The following is a 10227-nucleotide window of genomic DNA, read 5'->3' on the forward strand; positions in this document are numbered from 1 at the left end:
TAGCTGTTATTAGACAAATGCATCACAGAGAAAAAAACAAACAAACAAACCAAAAAACAACAGAAAACACAAAGCAAACACACACACACAACCCCACTATTCCTTGAAGTCCGTAACTCCCTGTCAATTATTCCAAAGAGTGTTAGTCGTTTTTAAAATGTACTACAGGAAGCCGCAGTTGTTCAGCTCAGAGGTGGCTGAAAGTTCAAGTGGGGCTTTTCAGTGCTCTGACTTCTGCTGTATTCAGAGATTCACTCACCTTTGTCTGCAAGGTATTTGTAAGGTGTGAACAAATTTCTGCATGTCCAAGCATTTAATTATTGTCTTGGCAAATAGTAATTTGCTACAAGTATGTACTAAAAGTAGTAGTAGTTGTCTATAAGAATTGAGAAATCATCTAAGCATTCTGTTCTCAGAAGGGAGCGGGTATCCATTAGTCTGCTGGCTCTTTTTTATTCCTGAGCTTGTCAGCACCTAAACTTACTGCTTGGTAAAAAGCACAAGGTGTGGGATTCATACAGGCTTAGACCCTCGATTCCAGAGTTCTCTTCTAGTTTGTTTCCTACCAGTCTATTAGAAAACTTTACTATTCTGTAGTAAAACAGCATTGATGCAGCCTGGATGGGAAGTCTCAACCAGCAGCATCCACGTGGAAACTCCTGCTAGTGAAGAGCTTCTTGGTTAATAAAGTCTTTATAGAACTGAGAAAGAATGAGTTTCTTCTGGAAAACATGGGTTCTGCAAGACTCTTAGTGTTGTCTCTTCTAATCATAGCTTATTGGAAACAGGTTATCCTGCACCACGCTGCAGGAACTTTACTGGCTTTGAATCCATATTTCTATGAAATAGCTTGATTTCGGATAGCCCAGAACTGGTGCAAGCAATCTGCGCAAACCTTACAAAAGCTACATTTGCTGATTGGGCCATCAGCGTGTTAATCTGAACTGCTGCACTCAGTTGTACAATGCAATTTAGATAATTATGAAAATGTTGTCTTGAGACGCGGAGTTAATCTTTCTGAAGAGTAGTTATCAGTTATTGCCTTTCATAATTCTCTCCTTCACTCATTTCACAATTTTTCTTCTTAAAATAGAAGATAGAGCATAGTAATAACAAATTGCCTGCCAAGTTTTTTCTGTTTAATCGGTTAGACATCAATGGAAAAGGAAACCCAAGAAAACAGTCGATTTTCTTTCCCCCCCCCTCACTTGTATAAATTTAAAATCTTACACATAAGGATGTAGTTGCATACAGAATCCCAAAATCTATGTAGGTCATTTAGTTATGAGCCACGCTGCAGGATTTATAATGTAGATGTGGAGATTAGTTTATCTCCAATGGTGCACATTGACTACTTCTATAATCAGAGAAGCTTCTTTTTTTTCAGTTTGTGCTTTATTTTCTAAACATTCTGTGCTTTGTAGCCCTGTTGCTGTTGGATAAAGGGTTCTGATTTTATGTCTGTTCCAGCGTCTGGTTTTGTTCTTCTTGTCACCTGTCCCTGCCTTATTCTTCTTGAAAAAAGGTGTGGGAAAGCACGATTCAGGGCAACCAAGCATCAACAAGGCATGCTTCTGGAACAATAATTGGCACTGGCAGGGATTCTCTGTAGACAGACATGCAGTGACATTTAAATCTGCCACCACAAATGGAGATTGAGCATTTGAGCATGTAATGTGAGTCCAAAGATGGAAAGAATACGTGAAAGACAAGAAATGAAACTAACACCAACAAAGATCCTGTTGTATGCATCTCTTTTCTTTCAGATGAAGGACCAGCAAAACTTCTATACCTAAAAGAAAATCTGAAAGTATAAATAATCGCTGTGCAGTTAAATGACTATTTTTTTCCTGAATTGAACTGTGCACTGACTTTTCTCATCACTTTTAGTTCTTATTCAGTAAAATTATAGTCTAGATCCATGAACACCTTTACTCTTTCTGAGCTTATTTACTGTTAAACTTGAAGGTTAAAAATTTCTGTTTTTCTTTGCTAGTGTCTCTTCTAATGTCTGTGGGTGTATATGAGCCAATGGGTGGGTGTCTGGCAGCACACAATTCATGTGTGCATTATTAGAAACCAATTCTAAATTCAATTGTGCTTCTATATGTCAGAAGAAACTTCAGCGAATGAATTAGGCTGGCACTAAATTGTGACAAAATGTTCAGCAGACCCCATGTATTTACTTGTGCATTTGAGTACTCAGGTTAGGGTGTTAAATTGCTTTGTTCTGCTTTTGTTTTCTTCCACAACAGTAGCTTTTTAATGCTTTTATTCAGTCTATGTGCAGCATAGATGAATATGCATCCATTTTATCAGTGCAATTAAACCCAATTCTGGCACATGATTTAAACTGTTTTGCAGGGGTTGTGTATTACACTTGCAAGGAAAACGACCTGATGGAGTTTATCCATGCAAATGTTCATGATCCTACCCAAGAAAAAAAAATGTTTAAATTGCATTTTCAAGTATTGATAATTCTTACTCATTTGTCTATAAGTATCACTGTGTCTTTGTCTTTAGTGAATTTGATACAGCAGCTTGTAAGGAGGAATAAATTGCAGTACGATAATTGATTCTGAACTGTGGCAGTTGGACTTCAATCACCCATTTTCTCTGTCCGTAAGGCAAAGCTCACCGACTTCTACTTTGCTTAGTCTTAACTGTAGATCCACTTAATCTTTATAAGGATTGACTGCATTTCTGAAGACATGCCTGGTTTCCTTACAAAATTCCACAGCAAAGGCTTGCCTACTTTAGATTAAATTAATCACAGCATATTTAGGAGATGGTTTATGTTTATATCATTCAGTGTACTAAAGATCAACATTGTGGTTATGTCTCGTACGCCACAGGACCCGAATGACAATGTACAGGTTGTCACAGAAGCACCCTGAAATAGGCAGTGCCTCTCTAGAAAAAGTAAAATTTCATTCAAGGGAAGCCATGGAAAATGAGTGAAGCAGGTAGTAAGGAAAGGATAGTTTAAGTGATATAATCATGCTCTCCAGCTGAGTATTTTGAGTGGAAAAAAACTCACCATACCATACCTGTGTAGTGATTATTGTCTTACTTTTTTTTGGCAGTCAGAGTGGAGCCCTGAGAAGGGAGTGCTGTGTTAGCATGAGCTATATGCAGAGGTGTCTACAAGGCTTCCAGTAATGTTTACTGGAATGTTTTGTCTCCTCCTTGCTTCTCGTTTAATTATGCACATTTAAGTGTTTGCTTAGGCTTCAGTACTTGCATTAAAGCAAAATTAGTATAATAAAGGTAGAGAGGTATTGTCCCCTCTTTAAATAGTTGAAAATCTCATAAGACCATGTAGAACAGCACAGCATTGTTATACAGTTAAGCTCATGGAATAATGAAATAGTAACACAAAAAACTGACTGTATTGATTGGTTCTGTTTAAGTCAGTGGAAAATCTTCCTCTGAGCATTGACTGAAGTTTTAAATCCATCCATACGTGCCCATTTGAAGTGTAGTCTGTTTGGTTTTATTATTACATGTCACTAGGAAAGCGAGGAGGTGGTGAAATAAATACCTTGTTTAAACAAGGTCATTTACAAATTCCTTAAATAATCATTGATGGTTTAGAGGAAAATATTTTCAAATATAATTACCCTTCCTCCAAAAAAACCACCCTCCCCAAAAACACACCAAATAAAACAAAACCTACCTACAAATTTAAAGGTGTTTCCCAGAGTTACTACAGGAGCCACTGCCTCTGGTTCAATACTCATAGAATTGGAGAACTAGATTTACAAATACATTTGTGTTGTATCATTAAGTTGTCCAAATCTTTAGGGTTCTTATCCCCTCTCCTCTTTGGGGACTATTCAAAGAAGCATTTGTTGTGCAAGTTCCTGCAGTTGTTATCCACACTCTGACTTAAATTGTGTATTTCTGTGATTACTGTAATTGCCTCTGGGCTTGACATTGGCTTTGTTTTTTATTAAATAGTTAATATGACGTTGCACAGATAGGGGAAGAGAAGAATTACTGGTCTTCTGCTATAGTAATTGACACTTGCTTTGTTGATGTGTGGCTAACAGAAGTTACTGAGTTACCAGACGAAGAACTGGATGCTCTCCGGTCTTTTTGCACCGTTAAGATCAGAAGGATGCATCAGGGGCTGATCTCTAAGCAGGCAAGTGGTGTCAGGTCAAGGAAGCTTCAGCATGGATTCACATCAAAGAAATCGGAGACAAGTGACTTGAACTGCACAGTTCCTGGTCAGTTAATGAATAGAATCCGCCTGAAGAACATCAGGGAGACCGTTAGACAGGTACTGTTTGGTGATAAAATGGTAATGATTCCTGTTATTGAACAAGGCTGGGATGGGCAGTTACTGCAGTCCACCATAAGCCCCAGAACAAGGGGGCCTGCAGAAAGAAGTCTTGTTTTCTGGTTACATTTGCACCTGTTATTTATAGAAGTATTCTGCATATTATTAGGTGGCACCGCATGTTAACTCTGGCATTAAAAGTAATTCAGAAGGTACAAACTTCCCCCTTAATATTAGGTAATGTTAAAAATTAAAGCATGTCCAACAGAATTGTGGTTACATCAGTCCCTTTATTATGAAACATCTATATCACCTACACAATCTGAAGTGCTTTTGTCTTTTTCACCAGCATGGTGCTCATTGTTGTTTCCCACCCATAGGACAGGCATTCCAACACAGCTCTTCTCTTCAACTTGGCATCTGTCAAGAGTGTCAAGGCTGGTATTGTTTTGGCCGGTGATACTTGCGTTCTTGCTTTGTGCTTGTAGAGGGATTTGAATATGTAGTTATAGCAGTCATCACCTACAGATGCCTTTACCCATAAATCTGGGCCTTGGCAAATGCCTGTGCTTTGTTTGAAATTGGTACAGAATGTCTGCATCTGGGAAAGTATTTCTGATAAAGAAAAAAAAAAGCTTTAAATAGTAATTACAGTCATTTATTTTACTTTCTCTCTATCAGGTATGCTGGCTTTAATCTATTGCCATATAACACGGTTAAAGTGACTGTTAACATATTCCTCTCTTAAGCTTGTGCCAGGTGAGCAGGGAAGAATACTTTAAAGTCAGTCCTGGCATAATGATTCTTTCAGGCTTCCTGCCTATTTAATTTGTTTTGCAACTTCAGCAATCTACGTTCTTTTATTAGTTTAGCATTAACCAACCCATCATTCTGTAGAATTCTTACTGCCTCTTTATTTGTATTACAGTGTGGTAATGCATTTTTTAAGAAAAGTGACTTTGACTGCTACGTCTATGTGGTGGTGAACACAAAAATAAATAATACTTCTATGTGGAGGAGAAGAAATCAAGGAGTAAGACGACAGAGGCTTGAGTCATGGCTTTCTAGGATTGATTCCACTGCTCTTATTAGGTCTATATAACACGATGGAATCCGTGTAAATTAAATCAGATAAAAATTATTGATACTTTATAAATAAGCATACTGAGTTTTGTAAAATGTTATTAAATATAGTCAGTTTCATGGTAGGAAAACTAGGAATTAATAAGTATCATTTATTTTACAAAGTCAACTGCTTGTTGAACTTTGTATTCTGTCTTAGAGATGCATATAGGTATTTGAACCAATTGCTTCAGAGTTCATTTTCCTCTTAAAATTTGTGAAGATAATCATAACCCTCATGGTTTGTACTGAAGGCCTTACATAGATTGTCAGCATAGAAACTTGGTGACAACCTCATTACAGACAGGCAGTTACGTACGGTGGAATTATTGCTGATTAACAGTTGCTGTTACGGAGTTGTGATGATGAAATATTTGTACTCTCTTAGCCTGTTGGAAACGTGGAATAAAGCATCTTCATTTCACTGAATCAAGCCTTCAGGAATTAGTGTATTAGCTGCCATGGAAGGCTGGTTAGCACGCACAGACTGGCGTTCTAGAACATCAACTACTTACTAAGCAAGAGGAACTAACGGCTGGTGGTGCTCCTGATGTATTTGATACTAGCAAACTATGTATAGGTTTACACTGATAAAACTAATTTATACTGAGCATCCACGCAAGTCAAATGAGTTATACTAACTAAAACTTCTTTTTTTCCCATTAAAACCATTTTCAGTATTGGTTTTGGCTGCTTATGTGTTGGTAGCACTCAAGTACTTTTTTTTGACCATTAGTTACTGTAGAAGAAATCAGTAGTGTGCACATAGCTTCAAGCGTCAGGGAAAGCTTGCCTATTACAAGAAGCACCAGTCTATTACAGCTCAGTGCAATGGGTCTGAGATACAGATAGGTGATTTTAACTGAAACTAAGTTATCAGTGCTGGAGGGGGCAATACATCGGAAAAAGCAAATATTTTTAGTGTGAAGACATTCAGACAGGCTCATCGAGATGATACAGTGACAAAAATTATGAAATAATTTGCAGCTGCCTACAAAAGCAAACCTTTGTCTTTAGACACTCTGTCTGTATCTTTATTGATTATTTTTAATGGAGTGGTCATCTTGCTGGGACAGACGCTGCTCATTACATCAAAGTCTCATCCTTCAGGTGACAGAAGCTCAAGTGCACCAATCTTCACAGTGCCCTGACTGTAAGAAGAAGGCGGCAGAGCTAGCCGAGATCACCTTTCTCAGACAAAAGAAGGCACTAGTGGAAAGAGCTTTACTCCAGGAAAAATTGGAAGAACAAATTTATTCCAGAGTAAGCAAATGTTATTTTTTCAAAAAAAAAAAAGTGTTTTGGTGCTTTTTATATTTACTGTATCTAAAGAATTTGTAAGCCAGATTTTCTCCTAATTTATGGTAATGCAATCAGATTGATCTGAATGCAGAACAATTCAAAATAGAATTTGGCTCCATGTCGTTATGGAGACATGGGACTAGCATGCTGATCAAGTAATTTGAGCTTGCCTGATTTATAGAAGCTGAAGGTCTTCTTCATGATGTCCTGAAACTGTTTTGGGTACATCTTGATTACTTCTCCACAGTTTAATTCTGATGGGCTGTTCTGATGGGCTGACAAAATGGTAAATAACAAAGCTGTGTGATAGTAGGTGTGTCTGTACTAGTCTTTCTCCCAGTCCTCTGGCTTAAGAGTTGCAGAATAAGATGCAGCACCAAGTTGTGGAGGCTCAGGCTCAAGCTTGCTGCTTGGAGACAGTTTCTAAGGCTGTTTCTTAAGCATGGCAGTGATGTCATTTTTGTCACTTGAATGTGAGCAAACTGGAAAGGTGGCTTCTGGTAGATCTGACCATTTGTAAAGGCAGCATGTTGTTACTGGTTATGCAGTTGAGTGCCAAAGTTTTCATGTCACGATACAAGTAGAGACACACATATGCTCACTTTGAGTTCCTAAGACTTTATTGCTCTGAGGGGCAGTGACATCAGTTTTAGAGCTTTTACTTTGTATGTGCTTGTGAACGTGGGCCTTTTTTTCTAGTGGGGTATGCTCTTTTTCCCCCACTCTAAATTGGTTTAAAATTTTGCCAGATGCTTGTCACTTCCTCCCTGCTGAATAGGGCAGAGGAAAGTCAGGTCCAATTAAGCATTTGTGAGGAATTACAGAGGAGAGAAAATGTGGCTTTGCAGCAAGTTTTCTGACGGTTCTTCAGGAATAGTGTATCTCACACGTTACTGCCATGCTCTTTTGTGTTTCTGCATATACTGGGCTTGGGAAATGGCTAGTCTGTAGCATTCTCTGTGGGTATGGTGAAATTTCCTCTTTGAAGGACTGTCTTCTGTCTTTGCTGTCACACATTCATGCTTTATTGTTACAAAAGCCCTCTGGAATAGATTGTATATAATGTAAGCTGAAACTTACGGAATTCCCCGGCTGTTCTGTGACTACTCTTTAGGATGATCATCGTTTCCAAGGAAGAGTTCTCCCACTTCTTGCCAGGGAGTGAGATTGAAAGCAAGTTGTTTCTGAGCGATGGATAGGAAGTGCTCTTTGAAGCCTCAAGGCCCCTTTCTCTGTGTTTACGAACAGGGTGGGAATTTGTGGGTTGTACCACATACTTTTTTTTTTTCCCCGAATAATGCTGATTTATTTTTTTTCTCCCTTATTTATTTTTTGTATCTATTTACCCCATATAAGAAATTTGAGAGCTTCAGTCTCAAGTAAGGCCTCATTTTTCTGTTGTTTTTTTTTTTTTTTTTTTCTCCTAGCTTCTCTGAAAAGGCCAGTTGCCTTTTCTTTCCCCTCCCTGGGGAAGAAACCCTTGGTCAGTAGCCAGTGCAGTGTATGAGCTGCATGGCATTATTGAGCTCTTTGTCATCTCTCTTGGCAGCCATCCACAGAAGGTAGAAATGACATGTGGTCTCTAGTGACCAGCATAGCTTTCTGCTTGCCTGCTGCATGGGACGGATCACTGGGCACACTGTTCAACAAAGTTTTTAAACAAGATGTTTTAAAAACCCAGCAAAATTGTTGTGATGGGCACAGCCTACCTGGCTGCTCTTGAGGGACTGGATATAGCTGCCGATGGCAGACCTGTGACACAGGCCGTGTCAAATGGCAGGAATCCAAATCCAAATAATTTTTGTTTCCTTTTTATTTCAGGATGCGCTTACACTTATAGGAGAAACACTCAGAAGTTTTCCCGAACTTTCAGAGGATCCCAGGAACTTATGGCAAAGGCTGAAAGACAAAGGTCAGAAAACTTAAGGCCTGAAAATAATAAACATAAGACAAGGACGTAAAGTAGTGGGAGAGTCTTCTGTGGGCAGCTACGTGCTGATTGCCAGCTATTGTGGGTATGACTTGTTTTGGCAGTGATGAATGGAGTGACAGTTTAATATTCTTGCAGGTGGAACCAGATATGCCTGGTGTGCTGGAGTCTGGGTTAAGATTCAACTTTTTACTCGTCCCCAAATACAAATGTTGCAATTCATTGTAATCCAACTAAATATGTTTTTCAAATTATGAAAGCCTGCATTTTCTATTATTGGTCTGACAAGAAATTTATTGGGGGGGAGGGAGGGGGAGTGCTTCTGGGATTTCAGAGCAGCTTCCATCCATAAGAAAAATAAATGATTCTGTTTTCTGGGGCAGGGAGCTGTAATTACTGTGTTTCAGCTCAATCTTTGCCCACTGTATCATGTCAAATTGAAAGTGAGAGTCCCAGGTGAAGGAGAAGAAGGTTGCAAAGTAACTGTAGAAAAGAATAAAATGAAACAGGGTATTTATAGAACTGAAATAATGAGACTGTAACAGAAATTAATCTGCAACAGCGAGGATGCCAACAGGACAAGAAATGGTAATAAATTAATCTTAGAACCTGTCTGGGATAGCTGTCTAGAAGGAGAAAAAACAATATAGGTTAAAAATGGCATAAGGTGTCAAATAATATTTTTGGCAGATCTTTAATATAATTTGGTATTTATTATTTTATGCTATTTTCAAAATGGCAGACTGTCTTTCAAATAGTATATCCAGATGAAAGTTTAAGTATTCAGTACACATCCAAATAAAATGGCTTTATGCTGGGGAGCTCAATGGGTTAAGGAACAAAATCATTATCTTCATTGTAGCCTCGAAAGATACTTGCTGCTGTGTGGGCACAAATGCACCCCACCTTTCTGACCATTGCTGACAGCAAGAGCTCATTGCGTTGTTCGTGCAGTGACCTTGTGGCCACTGGACTTACACGAGTCACAGGCACTGACTTTCATCAGTCTTCAGTTTCCTGATTTCTGTGAATTTAGATCTCTTGATGGCTGTGGAAATCTTGAAGAATATCCTTGTCTATGAACCATGTGAATAAAGGATTTCACTGCTTAATAGCTCAATTATTTTTTGCTATGAAAAATAGGATAAAAACGTTTTAAAAACTTTTTTAGGCAAGAATATGTGTTGTTGAAGTTGGTTTTGTATTTTATATCCTTTTAATTATTTTCTTGTATATGCTCATATTGTTTTAAGAGTGCTAGGGGGATGTTTATCCTCTTGTTTTCCCTTCCCGCAAACAAATGGAAAAGCTAAAAAGAAATGTTGGGGCCACCTGTCTCATAGCAGATACCTGCTTTTTGGTGCTTAAAAACCTGTCTTGAATGGGTTCATCCTGAGCAGGTCAGGCCCAATGTGAAAACAGTGCAGCCCGGTGTTTCACAAAGCTGGTTGTCCTCACTGCTTCCTTTGCAGTTTATTGTTGTATTGTAAGCCGGTGGGTTTAGTAGTCCGTTGAATATTCCCCAAAGCTTGGCTTTAATTTTTAAATTGTCACTGCAGGTTGCATAGCTGCTTATATGATGAGA

The 10227-nt window shown here is 38.5% G+C and overlaps 1 protein-coding gene across 15 annotated transcripts in view; it reads left to right on the plus strand.

The window, feature by feature from the left end:
* The window catches only part of LOC310880567 (uncharacterized protein C8orf48), a 99660-nt gene that overhangs the window by 6996 nt on the left and 82437 nt on the right, over positions 1-10227 (plus strand). For 14 of the 15 annotated variants that reach the window (XR_014571761.1, XR_014571762.1, XM_083796625.1 and 11 more), the window contains 3 exons: positions 4056-4288; positions 6521-6673; positions 8534-8624. Coding sequence is in view for 13 of the 15 variants with exons in the window: in XM_083796625.1 (XP_083652751.1) it covers positions 4056-4288; positions 6521-6673; positions 8534-8624 (477 nt within the window). In the remaining 2 variants the exon portion in view is untranslated. Of the gene's footprint in view, positions 1-4055; positions 4289-6520; positions 6674-8533; positions 8625-8780; positions 9964-10227 lie in introns of those variants that run through there. The other variant, XM_083796629.1, reaches the window with a different exon arrangement.

The sequence above is a fragment of the Anser anser genome (assembly GCF_964211835.1).
Source record: "Anser anser genome assembly, chromosome: 13".
Taxonomy (NCBI): Eukaryota; Metazoa; Chordata; class Aves; order Anseriformes; family Anatidae; genus Anser; species Anser anser.